Source organism: Megalops cyprinoides, chromosome 2 (assembly GCF_013368585.1).
Source record: "Megalops cyprinoides isolate fMegCyp1 chromosome 2, fMegCyp1.pri, whole genome shotgun sequence".
NCBI classification, from domain to species: Eukaryota; Metazoa; Chordata; class Actinopteri; order Elopiformes; family Megalopidae; genus Megalops; species Megalops cyprinoides.
In genome coordinates, this window is record NC_050584.1 from 14,718,248 (window position 1) to 14,737,500 (window position 19,253).

Sequence of the window (19,253 nt, forward strand, 5' to 3'; positions counted from 1 at the left end):
AATGATGTCACTCAGGCTTTGACAGAGAGATGATAACAGTACAGTTGGCAGTAAAGTAAAAACATTGTTGAAATTATATTTTGTTTTTCAAATAGCCTTTCTTTTTTTTTTTACTTTTTTGTTTGTTTTGTTTTATCTGACTTTTAATCATTCCGGGATGAAAGTGATTTTGCGTGATGTCCAAAACAAGACATAAATGATGTAGAAAGTCAGAAGGCCATGCTATTTTACAAAAACTTGCAAATGTTGCTCCTTCCTCCTGCTCAGCAGTGACTGTTTCAACGATTTTCCGTCCAGCAGTGTTGTCCCAATAGGCCCCATTTTATTCCCTAAGTTATTTGATCAAAAACAATAATCATGAAGGTGTGTGTGTCTGTGTCTGCGTGTGTGTGCAAACATATGTATATAATATACAGGTACTGTAAAAAGATTAAAATTGAGAGATTTGGTCTCTTGGCTTCATGTGCATATGGGTTTCACATGTGAGACCTCTGTTACCAGAAGAGGCCTTGAGATGTGACAGATAGATCTTATTTGTCTGATAGAGTTGACCAGGGAAATGGAGCTACAGCTGGTTACTTCATTAGGTCCTCTCATTGATTGAACCCCGCTGAAGTGATGCAGCAGGCTCCTCCGATAACTGCTGGTAATAGAACAAAATGAATTCTTATCACAGAGATTGGAAAGGCCATTAACCCTGGCCTCCAGTGCTTTTTAGAAGTCACAGACAGGAAGCTGAGCAGTGAGTGGGAAAACTGTTTTCTGTCTAAGCTCAGGTCACGTTGGAGGACGTGTGTGAAATTTCCACCCCTTTTGGCTTCTGTGCAGATGAAACAGTTACTCGGGCAGATGTTTATAATCAGCCGCGCAAATATTGGACGGTGAATAATAATACAAAAATCTAGGAGGAAAAAAATGGACAGGAATCTGTTCAAATTATTTTCAAATACAGAATAAGCCATGCACCATGCCATTTTGGTTTGAATGCCCCGGGTGATTCAAATCATTCAAATACAATGTGGAAGTCATGCAAAAGGTAGGTATTTTGTGGGTTTGTCTAAGGGGGCTTTTGAAGATGTGTTCTCTAAAGTTTTACATTTGTTGTTAGGAGTCATTAAATGGAAATACACTTTAGTGCTTATGGTTGAAAAAAATCCAAACGGTGAATTTTCTGTTTGTGGAAGCAGAAATAAAACCTTTAATCCTCATCATGTTTATTCATATTATGTAAAAATAAATAAATATATAAAAGGTCTGAGCAGATACATTATACAGTAAGGCTATGAGACTCTAAAGGCAGTTGGCAGAAAGGCAGAAAATAAAGAAAAAAGCACTACGCTAAGGATATAATAAATGACAATAACAAAGACAATTTACCAAAATGCTGATGCAAGTGTTTAACTGGAAGTTTTGTATGTTTTTTTTTTTTAATTCATAACAGTGATGGGTCCTGTGACTTTCCCACTACTGGTAGCGTGTGTGTGTGTGTGTGTGTGTGTGTGTGTGTGAAGGACTTGTTGAATGAATAAGGGACTTGGTGCCAAAGTGTGTCTTGCCTGCTGGCTATGCCTTGCGTATGCCGAACTAGACACAGGCTGCCAAATCCATCTCATAACCATGTGTAGGCTGGACTGATTATTTTAGCGCTGGGCCTTACTCTGAAAAGGCCCCCATAAACTTTGGTAATCTAGTTTCAATACGGTCCCTGCGTTGAGTGAAAGTTGTGATATGTTGCTTGTAATTCAGTCCAAACTCTATGGTGCGGGAAGCGGGAAGAATGTGAGCAATTAGCTGTCTTGATAGAACCGAAATTAATTTGGAGGTTTGTTCAGATGGACCTAACATAAAAACAGTTTTTCTTGTTTACTGGTAGGCCAGTTCTACCATTTTAACTGCAAATTTAAAGAAAGTATATTTGTCGTCTGCAAGTATATATGTTGTCTGCAAGAATAAAAAGTATTGGTCTATATTTGTCAAGCAACCACTGTGCCTCACAGTGACTCATAAATATCACGTTAAAAGTTGGTGTGTTATCAAGTCATTACCAGAGCTCAGGTGCTACTGAAATACTTTTATTCTTTCTTCACAGCAAATAATCTCCCTCTCACAGTCAAACGGTTGGATTCCATATGGCCACTCTTCCAAAGAGATACTTTACACCATTTTTAGCAATACTAAAAACCGTTCTGATTTTTTAAATGATTAAAAGCAAGCATAGCAACAGGTAAGAGGACTAATGGTATGTCCCCATTACATGTATGAGAACTGAGCATGTCCATACCATAGGGGGCTCTGCATTTTCACTTTCTTCATTAACGTCAGTAACATAGTCTGCTGTGTTTAATGAAAATAACACCCTTGCCAGTCCTTCAAACGATCAGCACTTTCCGTCTCTTTCAAGAGAGGTAAAAGGTCATTTACGGATTTATTATTGTCAAGGTAAGGCGGCATTATTATCAGTACATCCGATATATTAAAGTAGTTATAAATTAAAGCCTTCTCACCTAGCTGTAAGCTCTGCAACAGTGGGCCTTTGTTCAGAGGAATCACTCCTGCTGTTGAAATGAACAACCATTAATTGAAGAAAGCTTGGGGAAGTCTGTCTCTTATAAATGCTTCATTGTTGGAAACGTGTATCTTTCTGTGGCTTTTATCCTGATTAAGAAAAAAACAATGAAGGATTTGCAGCATTTCATGATGTGGGAAGAATACGCAGCACAAACGCTGTCCCAGAATGGCCATTATTCATGGTTTAATATCGCCACGAGCAATGTTTTGAAAAGCAGGGTGTTTGTGTTGAAATATCATATTAGAATTTTTTTTTTCAAATAGTCCTTCACAAAGGCTTTATTCTTGGAATTAGGATTTGGAAATATTAGTGAGGCCCTTGGAACATTTTCACTAATAATCCCTTCTACTTAGAGCTGTATAATATAGGTTAATGCTAAGGTACTTGGACATCTCCTCAGCAATCCCTGCTGAAAATGAATATGTAGAATATGGTTGTGTATAGCTGGTTTAGTGTCTCTGCTGCTCCCAGGCTTAGCTGTGTTGGAAATGGGGCCCGCTTCTCTGGGTTGATGTTTAGTATTTTAGACATGGTACATTAACGGCATCTGGTTAAGATCTAAATGCTTGTTAAATACGCTGAAATTTGGAAAAAGAGGGAGAGAGAAAAAAACGGGGGGGGGGGTGGGCGAGGGGGTGGAGGCTCAACAAGTCAGTAAAGGTTATTATCCTGAAAGTATTACAACTGGCCCTTAACTAAGTAGAGCACGGGATAGAGTTTCAAAGATTCTTTAAAATCAGACAGCGAAATGAAAAACACGAGGGCATGGAATCCTACATCACAGAGGGAATCAGCTCCCTGGTTTGAGTGCTAACCTGATGACCTAGAGTGTGAAAGAAACACGTTTCACACCTTAACTGTATCTGGCTTGATACTTTTGGCTGTCAGATTAGTTTTATTGTTGTTGTTGGTGGTTAGTTATTAATTCTACTACTAGGTGTAGTACTTGTAGTAGCAGTAGTATTTGTCGTAGTACTTACTGATTTATTGATTCTTAATGCCTGATTACCCCACGAGTTAGACTGCTATCAATCAAAAAAGTTAAAGAGCAAAAATAACACTATTAGGTGCACTTTTCTGGGTTAATGAACCACATTACTATTCTATAGTAGAAATTAGCAATGAAATCTTAATGCACACAATCATTTCTTAGCTAATATATTTCCACTGTAATGTAGAACAGGTCAGTCTTTTACTGGGCAGATAATGATCTGCTCACGCCATTATTGTACTCATGGGGAACATGTGAGAAGCCCAACCTCTTGGCCGGGCATTAACCAGTCGCTAAAGGACAGGCCCAGCTTTTTAATGAAAAGGAAGTGACTGGCTCCCACGTGCCTTTCTCTTCCAGTCACGACTGTGTGTGTCTTGTTCAGTGTACAAGAATACAAGCGAGTCCTTGAGACACACTTGTACTCATATGCATGTGATAAAAATAAATAAATAACTCTGCCTTGACTTTTATTTATTTTGCTTTGTTTTGTCTTCTCTTCCTTGTTTTTATTCATTCGAGCTATGGGTGTGCATTTGTATGTGATTTAGAAGGCTGCAGAACTCTTATGTAACCCAGGGGGTAATTGGTAATAAACAGTCTTTGCCTTCCCCAGTCAAAACGCCAGCCCTGCTCTGCTTTAACGTTATGACTGTCTCACATCAAAGCTAGTCCACTGGGTGGGGGAAAGCGTATAAGGAGGGCAGCCTGACCTCCAAGGGTTATTTGTTTGTGGTTTGGTTCAGGCCCGTAAAGTTGCGTCTTCAGTCCTGCTGTTAGCGATTAAGTTGATGGGTAAAGTCTATGCCGCAATCTTTCCCTGCTGCTGACATGCAGCCTTTTTCTTGCATTCAGATTACTCAAACTGTTGCCAGGGTCAGGCTAAGGGCAGACACCATGATGATGTATAGGAAAGCGTGTCTGGGAATTTCTTTCACTCTTGAAACGCATACCAGGAAAGCTGCAGAAAACCCCCCCCCTCCAAAAAAAAACCTGTCTGATGAGACCCAGATGATAACCGCTCTTTTTACTACCTTCATAATTTGCCTTTTTCTTTTGCTTGACACACCATAGTTTATTAATGCATTCCACGATAGCCTTAAAAATTTTATGCCCCCTCGAGGTAAAGACGCTCAGTAGTACTTTGACACTTCATTTCCCAGCCAAGGGGAATGGGTCAGTAAATCCAGCTGACGGAACGGTGCCGCCGATTCCAAAAGATGAGAGAGGAACCAGAAAGAGGAAGGGGCCAAAGGGGAGGGGTGGGGGGTGTTGAGGAGAGGTGGGGTAAGGGTAAAGTGGGGTGTTGCCACGAGCTGTGCTGTGCTGTTGAGACCTGCACAGCGGACAGGCCACACGCGGACACATGCGGCATTGACCCAGCCCGATCTGGCCCTGATCACAAGGTCCTGGCATCCCTGACTGTGCTCCCCTACCACCTTTACAAGTGCAAGCTCATCTGCCTACTGCAATGGGGGGCCTGGCTATCCTCTCCTCTTGTTAACAATCAGGAGTGACAAGGCCTAAAAAAACAACATGCCCCCCCCCCCCCAATCCCATCCCCCCCAGCCATTTGTGTTTCTTTTTCGTCTGATTTTTATTTCAGATTCGGCAGGGGGTGGGGGGATGGGGAAAGAGAGAGAGGGAGAGAGACAGGCAGAGGGAGAGACAAAGCCCTTTTCTTCCGAGACTGTGTTGTGATCGTGACCTTGCTGTTTATGCCGTTTTTTATAGCCATCTGATATTGCAGAAGAAGAAAGAAAGCAGCAGAGGTACTTTCTTTTCAAACAAGCAGTTCAATTTGTGCTGCTTGCTTGTCTTTGTGTGAACAAGAATGCTATACCAGTGTGCAGTATGTACATCTTAAAAGCCCCCTCCCCCCGTAACACAGGCGCGTGTGCACGCACGCACACACACACGCACACACACACACACACACACACACACACACACGCACGCACGCACGCATGCACACTTTACCTTTGTCGCGGGAGGAATTAGAATATACTGATCTTGCACAAGTGCCAAAATTGCAATTTTTGCACACAGCTGCTAGCAATGACAGCGGATATTTCATCCTGTTGTCAGAATATTATTAATAAAACATCAGGACTAGAGTGCGGCACAATTTTTCCTTTCAATCACTCCCAGCATCTGCCATGAAAATTTCATGCTGTATATAATTTCCACTTAATGTGTTGCACTTAAAGTGTCGGCGCCAGCGCTGTACGTGGAATTTGAAAGGGTTAATTATATCATGTTCCTAGGAGCAGGGCCACTGCTTACCAAACAATGACTTGAGTGATTGTATGCAAATGGGTCTCTGACCTTTTTGCCACCTCGTGGTCAATTTATATGGTTATTAAGGCTTTATAAAATTGATGAGCACAGCGCTTTGAACGCCATTTTCTCAGCGTCCCTTAATTTATTTAATTCCTCACAGGTCTCCAAAAAATATGATTTTTATTTTTGCACTGCAATAGAAGCAGCATGTGGTTCTGCCGGAGCTGTGAGCCTGGTTATCTGGCATTACTCAGACTGCTAAAAATTCATTAAAATGTGACATCAGCGCAGTGAGAGACAAATGATCACAGGATGAAAGGGAAGACTGGGCCTTTCAGGGATTAGTGCAGCACAGCCCCGACCTAGCAGCTAACAGCATAAACAGATTAATCCACTCGCAGCATAGCTAAGATACACAGAATTATTAAACAAGGGGTGAGCCACCACAAAGATTTCCATGTAATCTGTCTAGTGCTAACAATCTGGAGAGGTGTGTGTGTGATGTAGCTGCCGGAAGAGAGCTCTGCATTTGCCATCACGGAGAGTACCCCCTATCGGGCAAAAGTTTTCAGCCTCTCCCCCCATATTTGGCACCATGTTTTTCGACGGTGCCCTTATATCTATACACACGTAACAGCCACATATTTCATTTTTGCTATTGTTTTTTTTTTTTTTTTAAAGAAGCGTTTTTTTTTTAATTCCACGTGCAGATCAGCTGGATTCTTCCACGGATCGTCGTTATTCCTTAATGTAAGGAAAGAGCACAGCAAGAAAGGTGCACAGCAAGGTGTGGGTAACAGTATCTCCCCAATTTGCTCTATTACAGAGGAGCCGGGTGAAGACGCTGAAGGACCCCCTAGAACTGCAACTCTGGCAGCAGTTGATGACAGAGATCTAACCGAGAAAGACAGCAAGGAAGAAAAGAAGACTGAAAAGGAATCCAGTAAGACTCTAGAATTTGGTCTCCTCTACCCTCTACCCCACTCCCTGTCTCCTGTTCTCTTTCATCTTAAACTTGTCTAGCCATTCTTGTTAATTATGACTGCATGTGTCTATTGCATGTGAATACTATCAATAGCCTCCCATTGACCCATTTTTAATCATAACCGTCTGACAGCATAGATGCGGATAAGTTGAAGAATATTACAGAATGACCAGTGAGATTATTTTTTTAATCAAATCAGTTTGCGTGCTTGTAATTTTTAAGCGCCTTTCATTAATCTTTGCCGTACTTGTGATTCCACTGATGACATATTAATTTTGCGTAAGCATGGGATTAGATACCACTCATGTATATTTTTTTTCTAATATAGCACTGTGCCCTTGTAACCCTTAAATTGGTTTTTCCTTCATTCTTTTTTCTATCTTTTACTCAGAAGACCTTAGGCAGACATCCCATCAGAGCACATTCTCCTCAGTTTATTAAAACTAAAAATCTGCATATATTTGTAAATGATAACGCATTAACAAGGGCAACAATCTTTAAAAAATAGGCCCATGTAAATCTTGGAAAACAACCCTTGAGCTAGCATCTGGTGCAAATACCTCAGGCTTTGTTGTATTTGATTTGGCAAATAGGAATTCATACATGCTTTTTTATGTATGAGATGGAAATCTATGGTCAAAATGAATATTACATTGGATCTTTTTAGTGCACGCTATACCTAGCTACATAATGTTGGACTCAATGAAGCAGAAGAAACGCTGAAACAGGTTGGAGCCTATTAGTTTAGGCAGTCATCTATCTTTTAACCATATCTCCATGACAGGGCCGTCTGAAGGAGCCACTAGTCAATGCATTTGCACTTCGTATTACATGAAGCATCATTTAACATCAAGACAGGGGTGCAAATCTTGGTTGGAGTCAAACCAATGCATTTTTCTTTGTTTCTCTTTTAACCGAAAATCTTACATTTTTAATATTACATATACATTTTGTGTTAAATTTAACAGGGTATTGCATTAATTATGGATACACGACATATGTATGCAAGTTAGACAGGGGTATGGCTTGGTTTGAGTTCTAAATGCGTTCTAAAGTTACGAAAGGCGGATACATGTCTTTCATGGAACAACACTGAGAGGGCACCAGTTTGCTTTCCCCAGTAAAATGTAGGATTTGTTTCCCCTCCTCAAAGCCAGATTCCTAATGAGGATGACAAAGGAGGAAATCAGTCCTCTTGAGAGAAGAAAGATTATTCTGTGAGAAGTTTGAGCAGTGTTTAGCTGTTATTTTATGCAGTTCATCTTCAAAACCAAGAGCTTAAAAAGGAGACTGTTTTCCTTAGTATTCTGGCATTTCTTAGCTCATTTACATTGTCATTTTAATCTAGTGTCACTTTAGATTATGTATAATCCAAATTGCATTTTCCATGCAAATGTTTTAATCTGGATGAACTCCAGATTACTTTGTGCTTCATAGAGAAGTTACATGTCACAGAAATAGCTTAGGGGAGCACTTTTTAATAACACTGTAAACACAAGCATAGATGAAAATTAACTGTCATTACTGCTAAGAAAATTACCAGCAGACTTGACTCAAATTAGCAGGGAAATTAGCCATTGTTCATAAAACCTAATTTTGCGTTTTAATTTCTTGTACAATTTAAATAATACAGATAAGTGAAATGAAATGTAATGCATGCAGACTAGATCAAATATTGAATATTTTAAATTAAAGCTCCTCTTTGAAGCATTGTTTGCATGTGTCCACAAATTTACCAGATTAGAAATTAGCCTTACTCAATTTCTGACTTTATAAACATTAGATTAAAATATTTTAAATGCATTAGCATATTTAATTATAAGCCTACAGCCATGTAATCTGTTTTGGGGTTAATGAATGCATGCTGTGTGTCTTAGTGAGTTTGCCAAATATAGCATACACCAATAGGAGATGTCCTACAAGAAATTAAGACGTATTAAGAAAAAGTAAGAGGTTTGACATAATATATTGTCTCTAAGGCTTTGGAACTCACAGAGCCTTCACAGAGTTTAGAGTTCAGAATGTGGCATTCAAATGTTATCAGTTGAACTGCAGGACACACTAATGCATAACCTAAACCAGCATCCCTGTAAATCACCAAAGATACAGGAAGCCTTCCAGGGCAAGGGCTTATTTATGTCTCTGTAACCTTAGCCATACTGTGGAGACCAAAGTCTACTAAATTGAATAGTAAATTCAGCCTGCCTCTACCAAGCAATTCCTTTTTAATTGATGTTTTCTTCAAATAAATTATGGAAAGAATTTTTTGTCTTTAAAATTGAACTTGGCCAAACAAAATGACAGTGAATATAATATTGTTCAATATATGCTTTGGGCTAAGGGAGTGTGATTACTCTATATACCATTGTCAAGCTAGGGAATATAGAATATTACCCAAAATACAAAAACAATCATACTGAGTCTTTTCAGGTGAAATGCAGATTTAAACATATTGTATATTTGGTATATGCAAAAAATAGATCGAGTTTGCAAGTGAATGAAATGACCAGAAAATACTACTATTGGTGCTGCTTATTTCCTTATTTTATTTATTATTTGATTATGATTATTATATTGTTTGATTTGCTTATTTAAATGTATTATGATTATATTTGTGTTTATATGTATTATTTATTTAAATTGTGTAGCAGTGTTTAAGAGACCAAATATAATTAGAATGCTGCAAGATTTTCAAACGTCATTGTCAGTTGTAAATAAAGATGGGTGGTGAGGCTGCTGGTCTCATTCCTGTAATGCAAACAGCTTGAATGTCATAAATCACCTTTTGATTTATCTAATCAACCAAGGTCCTGCTTCTCAAAGGCATTTGTCATTGGGAGAAGAACGGTGTCACAAATATTTTATCTATTGCTTCATAGCAGCGCATTGTGTCTCAGGACAAAGGAAAAAGGGCAGCATCATTAAGTGTGAAGCGGAGCCTTAAACATAATCTGTGGAGGAAAAAAAAAAAAAGAAGCCGTGGCTTCGTCCTCCAAGCTGCTCCTCTTCCTTTGTTACAAGGCAGTGGCTGAAGAACGCAGACGCTTACTGTGTGGGTTAAATCCTTTCGTTTCATTAAAGAAAAATCTGAAACTCGGTTTAGAAGGGGAGTGTCCTCTCTCCATTTCATCTCTGTAAATGATCAGCCAGTTATATATTATTGTAAACAATTGATCTTGAAAAGTCCACACTCTGCCTAGACACTATCCTGTTTTCCACTGTCATGCGCCTCCTACATGCGGAGGTTGCTGCGGTTATTTTTGAAGAGTAGCATTTTTTTTTTTTTTTTTGCCTGGCGTACAGCGAACATATATGAAGGCAGTATCTATGTTGATTGAGAAAATAAATCATGAAGATGAATCCACGTGCACAACGCTCAATCAGATTAGCCCCCAGACTATACATTTACATTCAGTATGATGGCAATCAATGGCGAAGCTTCATTGCATTGTGAAATGTGTTTGCACCTGGTTGTCCAGCAATCGCCATCTCACCCTGGAAATAATTTAGTTGCAAATTGACTGGAAGATGGTGAAAATTGAAAGTTAAAATTAGAAATACTCATAACAAACAGCAGGGGGGGAGGGGGGAGGTCAGATGATGCTGCGTGGCGATGAGATTGGAGCGCCTGGCAAATGAGGTTTTCTGTTTGTCATGAAATGTATGTGACATGCCTCCCCAACGCTGCCGGGATATCAAAGCCAGGAGAAGACGAAGAAGAAAAAAAAGATTATCTAGCCATTTGAGCCTGCAGAAAATTCTATGCTGCTCTTGGAAATTTATATTGCGCCCTTGTCTAAGATGTGCGCTTTTTCCCCCTCTTGTGTGTCACGTTCCTTGACAGGCTAATATTTCAGACCTCAGATACAACACATGATTACTATAGAATGAGGAAAATGGCTCCTAATGCAAAAAAAAATGTATTAGCATCTGCTTATTGTGGATATATACCCTAAAGTAACAGCACGTATAAAATTCAGAGGAAAAAGATAAATACAAGAAAAATGTTTTTCACATAAAGGTTGTGATTTTCATGGTTTTTCTCTAATGCTGGATTCATGAGAATAAAACCGACGTCTTGCCTTGAGTGACCAGATTGGAATAAGGCATGTTGGCCCACAGTTCTTTGTGTTCCGTCAGCTCTTAGAATGGAAAAACTGCATTGGCTGAGATGGCAGAGAACACTCTCTATCTAAGGATGAGGGTAATGAAAGATTTATCACTCTGTGCAGCATTTGCTAAATACAACTGGGGGCTGATTTCCAGAATTGAGCTCAGCTGTAATGATAATAACACTGCTGTCCTCCAGTGTGCTGTACAGGGCGCAAATATTTAGGATAACACTCAGAAAGGTTATTTGGCAACAGTGAATTTGTGTCTCCTAATGAAATGCATATTACCGAAACGTAAAAACAGTAAATGAAATGGAGTGTGCATTCCTTTTTGAATGTCTTCAAGTCAAAAGCTTTTTTATGAAGAATGGTTATAGTCTCATCACCAAAGCCATTTTATAAAAACTGTATAAAAAATGTTGTTGGACATTAAATGTGTTTAAATGGTCAGACGTCTGTAAATCCATCTTTCTGTGGAATGTGAGATTGCAGCAGTCTCCCGTGCTTCATATTTATGTGATGTTTTTGTAGTTCTTATTGTTCTGCTTTTTGGTTTGTCTTTGATAATCATTTTTCACACATTATGCTATGGTACAACATGTCATAAGCAATATATAATAAGAAGAGGATATTTTTGAAGCCATGGATTTGAAGCAGCATTTTTACTCGGCGGCTTTTATTCACTACCCTCTCAAGTTAATGCAGTCTTACATTGAACATGTGGGACTTTATTATCAAATTAATATAATAGGGCCTAGACAGATGAATTACCAGTGTATCTGAGTTGTAAAAGTTAAAGGTATTTCATTTTTATGAATTCACATATGTGGATATTACTCAGTTACTTTGTTGCTGGGGTGAGACACGTCATCCTCTCTTGATATGCAGCTTCATTTGTTACAGGGCCTCAATGTGTACACTTGTTCCATTCAATATATTTATTCTTATCATCAAAACTGTGATAAAAAGAATCTCTTGGAACTAAATCCATCTTCTGTTTATTCTCAGGAATTAATACACTGGGTAAGGAAACCCCAGGGACCACTGCAGTGGGGAAGAGGTCACTACTGCAGGAAAAGGAAAATGATGCTGCATCTAAGAGACCAAGATCAGCTGAGGAGAAGACTGCCAGCAATGAGCAGGTAACTTCACAGTATTTGGAAAGTAGTCATATTAACAAAGAGTTAAATGGAAGTCCACATTCAAGAAGAAGCCTCGTACTCTTCACCATATTTATGAAAAATACCAGGGTTAGCTCCCACCCTTTGGATCTCTTTATATAATATGTATTTTTAAATTAAATTATGAAGTATTAGCTTGTCTTGTGGAACTTTGAGTGATGCAGGCCTGAGTAATTTCTGAAATGGATTACATTAAGAGAGGTGGTGCGAAGCTCCAATCTAAAAGTACTCCTTGTAATGAGGGTCAGGCTGAGACTGAAAGGGGACACACCTCTGTCATGCGTAATCTTCTGATTAGAATTTCCAGCCAATCATGTTTCACTAATAAAATGGCAGGAAGTGAAGACTTAAGTGAATTATGTGAAATCCACTTTATTTACATTTTGCAGAATCTCATTTCATAAGCTTAAAAATAATTAAACATTCTTTTATATTTGGTAAAGAATGCAAACCTTTTTCTGATTCGCTGCGCTATGAATGTTTGTGTGTGGAAGGTACTTAAAACAGCTTTTTTTTTTTTTTTGCAGGTCCAGCAGTGCCCATACTGTAACTACAGTAGCAGGGACACAAACCGCATCCAGATGCATGTCATGTCCCAGCATTCCGTGCAGCCCGTCATCTGCTGCCCCCTGTGCCAGGATGTTCTCAGTAACAAGATCCACCTCCAGCTCCACCTGACCCACCTCCACAGTGTGGCCCCTGACTGCGTGGAGAAGCTGCTCATGACTGTACGCACACATTGATTTTTTTTTTACTGTCTGTTTTAAGTCTTGGCATCCCTTTAAAACCATAATAAAAGTCAGTCATGGCTGTCACCCTTTCTGAAATCCAATCCGCAACCCAGCCAACTTTGACATAGAGCGGCTCTGTTAAATGTTTCCCATGCATTCAGCCCGCTCCTGAGGGACTCTGTCATAAACATGAAAGTTTTCCCCCTATTAGAAAAGCCAGTGGTGCTTTTAAAAATAAACTTTGTATTGGCTCTCAGATACAAATTTTCACAGGGTCATACATTTATATATTTATACGTACGTTGATAATCGAATGGCGTTGGCTTTACAATTGTTTAGAACTGTCAAATTTTTGTTTTTAATTGGCACCAGCTTATCTCTGTGTGCTATTCTATAAAAAGAACTATTTTTTACAAGGTAAGGTTTGGATTACATTCTTGTTGAGAGGTGTACAATTGTAGTGAATGCATTTGTTTTATGAAAATGTTTTAATTGTTCTCCTGTTTTGTTGTGTTTACAGTGTAAGACTAACGGCAAAAACATGTGACCTCTGTTGACACATTTGTTGAACTGCCTTTTTTATTAGGTGTCAGGACCAGATGTTATGACGTCCAATAACATGTTGCTGCCAGCAACTGTACAAGACAAAGTCCCAAGTCAGATGGACATGTCAACTGTCACACCAGAGGGGTCTGGAAAACCCCATGGTAAGGATATGTTTATGATGTCTCTTTCCACTGTTAATCTGAAAAAGAAAGTTTTCAAGAAGAGCAAAGAACAATTTGCGTAGTGTGTTGCTATCAAACAATTTTTAACCATTTTTGTGCTGTGACAGTCTTGTTATGTCTTTTGAAACAATCAATTAAATCAGCTTTGCACAGTAACAATCCCAGTGAGACTTGGGGAAAAGAATATATATATAACAGTTAGATATAGGCCTATCCTATAGGACACCAGTTTTCTTTTAACACCAAAATCTGATCCGTTTATATTCAAATGATGTTGGACTGTATATCCTGTGATCATATCAAAGTGTGAGTTTTTGTGCCACTATTTAGATCTATTTAGATATAACCATTGTCAACCTGCATTTAGCTGAGGAGCGCAACCCTAAAGCAAACTGTCGTTGACAATAGTATGAATGAGTATTATAAGTATAACATTGACTTTCCTTTTTATTCCACTCCAGGTGACAGTTCAAATGATGGAAAGAATTGCACAGTGCAAGACAGAGGTGAGCTGGAGCTTCAGAACGAGGAATTCAAGCCACCAAAGGAAGCTTCGGAAGCACCCGATTGGAAGAAGAGCTGCGGCCAGGAGCTAAAGAACCCAGACTCCCTGCAGGAGCACTTGAGCGAACTGCAGAAGCGGCAGCAGCTCTCTGTCTCTGATCGCCATGTCTACAAGTACCGCTGCAACCACTGTAGCCTGGCTTTCAAGACTATGCAGAAGCTTCAGATACATTCCCAGTACCATGCCATCCGGGCCGCCACCATGTGCAGCCTGTGCCAGCGCAGCTTCCGTACATTCCTCGCCCTCAAGAAGCACTTGGAGAGCGGCCATCCGGAGCTGAGCGAGGCAGAGGTACAACAGCTCTGCGGGAGCCTGCCTCTCAATGGGGACTTCTGCTCTGAGAGTGAAGCCAGGGCATTTGAGGAGGCACAGGCTTTTGAGCAGGAGATGGACAAAGACGAAGACTTGGATCAGGAAGGGAAGGCTAGCCCAACAGGAAGTGACAGCAGCTCCCTGCTGGACGACATGGGCTCCGAACCAAAGCGGACTTTACCTTTCAGAAAAGGCCCCAATTTCACCATGGAGAAGTTTTTGGACCCCTCAAGACCATACAAATGCACCGTGTGTAAAGAATCATTCACGCAAAAGAACATTCTGTTAGTTCATTATAATTCAGTCTCACACTTACACAAGCTGAAGAAGGTTCTGCAAGAGGCCTCAAGCCCCGTTCCCCAGGAGACCAACAACAATGTTGATAACAAACCATACAAATGCAATATTTGTAATGTTGCTTACAGCCAAAGTTCAACCCTGGAAATCCACATGAGGTCTGTGCTCCACCAGACGAAAGCCAGAACTGCCAAAATGGAGACTAGCAACAGTACTGCAAGTGGAAATAGTGGAATGGCACCCGCTAACAGCCCGGTTTCTGCTAGTCAAGGAAATGTAGATCCCGTGAGTTTACCAGCGTCAGCTAACAAAGAAAACAATGTAGATGCCAAAGAAATCAACAAAAAGCAAGCTACTGATCACATTTCTGTTCAGCCCACCCACCAACCACCCCAGTCACCAGCACAGCTTCAAATGCAGCTGCAGCATGAGCTCCAGCAGCAGGCTGCTTTCTTTCAGCCACAGTTTCTGAACCCAGCATTCTTTCCACACTTTCCAATGACGCCTGAGGCTCTGCTTCAGTTCCAGCAGCCCCAGTTCCTGTTTCCCTTTTACATCCCTGGCACTGAGTTTAACCTCAGTCCAGAGCTGGCTTTGCACTCTGCGGCGTTCGGAATGCCGGGGATGACAGGATCGTTTCTGGAAGACCTGAAGCAACAAATGCAGCAGCAGCACCAGTTGGGGCAGCAGCTCCAGATCTCCCAACAGCAGGCCCAGCAGCAGCAAACCTCACAATCTCAGATGCAGCAGCAGAAAGCACAGCAGCAGGCAGGCAAGCCCAAGATGGAGCAAAGCAGCATATCGGTCTCAGAGATTCAAATGTCCAAGGAAGCTGAAGAGCATTTGGAGAAACAAGACAGCAAAACCAAGCAGGAATATTCAATTGATGTTGATGGCACAAAGGACAACAAAGATTCCAAGAAAATGAAGCTTTTGGAACCTCTCCTTCCTCCGCCACGCATCGTGTCAGGAGCAAGGGGCAATGCTGCCAAAGCCTTGCTGGAGAACTTTGGCTTTGAACTGGTCATACAGTACAATGAAAACAGACAGAAGAGCCAGAAGAAGAATAGAACTGGAGAGGAAGAGGTCAGTGATAAACTTGAGTGTGGAATGTGTGGAAAGCTCTTTTCCAACATGCTCATCCTCAAGAGTCACCAGGAGCATGTGCACGGACAGTTTTTCCCATACGGAGAGCTGGAGAAGTTTGCACAGCAGTATCGAGAGGCTTATGACAAACTGTACCCTATAAATCCGTCATCTCCAGAAACTCCTCCACCACCCCCTCCCCCGCCCCCACCTCCCCCGCCACCACCCCAGCCTACCACCACCTCTGTAGGAAAAGGTCAGACTCCTTCTCCAGCACCCCTGCAAGCTCCTCCACCGCCGCCTCCTCCACCCCCACCTCCTCCACCTCCCACTGCACCTCCACAGGTGCAGCTTCCAGTGTCCTTGGACCTGCCTCTTTTTCCCCCACTGATGATGCAGTCAGTGCAGCACCCAGGTCTTCCCCCCCAGCTCGCCCTCCAGCTCCCTACAATGGATTCTTTATCGTCAGATCTCACACAGCTTTGTCAGCAGCAACTTGGACTAGATCCAAATTTTCTGCGACAGTCACAGTTCAAGCGCCCACGCACTCGAATCACCGATGATCAGCTGAAAATCCTCCGAGCGCACTTTGATATCAACAATTCTCCCAATGAAGAGCAGATCCAAGAAATGGCAGACAAGTCAGGCCTCCCACAGAAAGTCATCAAGCACTGGTTCCGAAACACGCTCTTCAAAGAGAGGCAGAGAAGCAAGGATTCCCCATATAACTTTAACATTCCACCTATGACCACATTGGAAGATGTCCGAATTGAGTCCCAGTTCAGCACATTAGAGTACTACCGTACAGATGCTGCCATGAACAAGAGATCATCTAGGACTCGCTTCACAGACTATCAGCTTAGGGTCCTTCAAGACTTCTTTGATACCAATGCTTACCCTAAGGATGACGAAATAGAGCAGCTCTCTACTGTCCTCAACCTTCCAACTCGTGTGATTGTTGTTTGGTTCCAGAATGCTCGCCAGAAGGCTCGCAAGAGCTATGAGAACCAGGCAGATGCTAAAGACAGTGAGAAAAAGGAACTGACTAATGAACGCTACATTAGGACCAGCAATATGCAGTATCAGTGCAAAAAATGCAGTGTCGTGTTCCCTCGCATTTTTGACCTAATTACCCACCAGAAGAAGCAGTGTTATAAAGATGAAGATGAAGATGGGATAGAGGACAGCCAAATTGACGAATATATGGATGCCAGTGAACAAAACCTGTCAAAGGGCCACCTGGATTCCTCCAAAAATCCTTTTGGAACAGCTACCAGCTCTGGGTCAAGCTCTCCTTTAATGCCTTCACCTCGACCTGACATGGGAAAAATCTCACCTAAACCTGACATTTCCACAGAGAAACCAAAGCAGACTGAGAATGTTCCCTCCCAGGTGGCAAAGTCCTTGTCAGAGCCACGACCCTCCAAGGCTTCAACTCCCCAGCCACCACTACAGAAAGTCACCCAATCACAGATGGCAAGACCTCATTCACAGCCCCAGTCAACAGCTGTCCCATCTAGCCCTCTTTCTATTGCGCTCTCCTCTCTGACGAACAGCCTACCTCCTCAGATGTTACAATATCAGTGTGACCAGTGTAAGATTGCCTTCCCAACTGTAGAGCTGTGGCAGGAACACCAGCATATGCACTTCCTGGCAGCCCAAAACCAATTTCTCCATTCACAGTTCCTGGAAAGACCCCTAGACATGCCCTACATGATCTTTGACCCAAACAACCCCCTCATGACTGGGCAGCTGCTTGCGGGAGCCCTCTCCCAGATGCCAACACAGAGCAGCTCCTCTTTATCCACACCCCCTTGCTCTGGCTCCAGCTCCTTAAAACGTAAATTGGATGAAAAAGAAGAGATCAATTCCAATGACAAAGATGGTGGAAACAGCGGTGAAGATCAGCACCGGGACAAACGCCTCAGAACCACCATCACACCAGAGCAACTGGAGATCCTGTATGACAAGTACCTACTGGATTCAAACCCAACCAGGAAAATGTTGGACCACATTGCTCGGGAAGTGGGCTTGAAGAAGAGAGTGGTTCAGGTCTGGTTTCAGAACACCCGTGCCAGGGAAAGAAAAGGACAGTTCCGAGCACTGGGACCTGCTCAATCCCACAAGAAGTGCCCTTTCTGTAGGGCACTCTTCAAGGCCAAGTCAGCCCTTGACAGTCACATACGCTCAAGACACTGGCACGAAGCCAAGCAGGCAGGGTTTAGCCTGCCCCCAAGCCCCATGATGGCACATGATGATGGTGGTGAGAGCCCAAACAAGTACAATTTCTTTGAGTACCCACAACTGCCCACTAAAACAGAAATGAGTGAATATGAGCTGCCAGCTGCATCTTCAACCCCAGTCAAACCATCTGAGGCACCAGTAAAAAACTTCTTGGGCCCTTCATCCTTAAAAGCAGAAAACAGTGATGAAATTGAAGGGCTTAATATGAATTCTGCAGAGGTTTCCTATGACCTAAACAAGACAGATTTTGATGAGACCTCATCCATTAACACAGCTATAAGCGACGCAACAACTGGTGATGAGGGAAATAATGAAGGTGAGAGTCTCACCGGAAACAACGGCGAAAAGCTGAGTGAAATGAAAACTAATTCCACACAAAACACTGAAGGATTTGAAGAGAAGTTCCCATTCAGCCTTGTGAGTCCCTCGTTGAGTTACTGTGGAAAAGATGGTAGTGAGCAGTACTTCAGCATGCGGGACGAGGAACAAGATGACAATGCAGATCAAAGCGAGACCTCAAGCTTGGCTGATCCAAGTTCCCCCAGCCCCTTTGGAGGGAGCAACCCCTTCAAATCGGGAAAAGGTGGTGGAGAGAGGCCAGGCCACAAGCGTTTCAGGACCCAGATGAGTAACTTGCAACTAAAAGTTCTCAAAGCTTGCTTCAGTGACTACCGCACACCAACCATGCAGGAGTGCGAGATGCTGGGTAATGAAATTGGACTCCCAAAACGGGTTGTGCAGGTCTGGTTCCAGAATGCCCGTGCAAAAGAAAAGAAATTCAAAATAAATATTGGAAAGCCATTCATGATAAGCCAAGGCTCACCAGATGGGCCAAGGCCTGAGTGTACTTTGTGTGGTGTAAAGTATTCTGCCCGGATTTCCATCCGAGATCATATTTTCTCCAAGCAGCACATTGCTAAAGTGCAAGAAACACTGGGGAATCAGGTGGACAGAGAAAAGGATTACCTTGCTCCTACCACTGTGCGGCAGTTGATGGCCCAACAAGAGCTTGACCGCTTGAAGAAGGCAACGGATGTCCTCAGCATGCCATCCCAGCAGCAAACTGTTGACAACAATGCACTTCATGGCCTGAGCCTGCCAACTGCCTACCCAGGAATCTCTGGCCTCCCACCTGTACTTCTTCCTGGTGTAAATGGCCCCTCATCCCT

At 41.9% G+C, this 19,253-nt stretch overlaps 1 protein-coding gene across 3 annotated transcripts in view; it reads left to right on the plus strand.

Moving 5' to 3' along the window:
- The window catches only part of zfhx4 (zinc finger homeobox 4), an 82,870-nt gene that overhangs the window by 60,325 nt on the left and 3,292 nt on the right, over positions 1-19,253 (plus strand). For all 3 annotated transcript variants that reach the window (XM_036515889.1, XM_036515874.1, XM_036515881.1), the window contains exons 5-9: positions 6,670-6,786; positions 11,949-12,082; positions 12,649-12,849; positions 13,439-13,559; positions 14,042-19,253. The exon at positions 14,042-19,253 is cut by the window's right edge and continues 26 nt beyond it. In XM_036515889.1, the coding sequence (XP_036371782.1) occupies positions 6,670-6,786; positions 11,949-12,082; positions 12,649-12,849; positions 13,439-13,559; positions 14,042-19,253 (5,785 nt within the window). The remainder of the gene's footprint in view (positions 1-6,669; positions 6,787-11,948; positions 12,083-12,648; positions 12,850-13,438; positions 13,560-14,041) is intronic.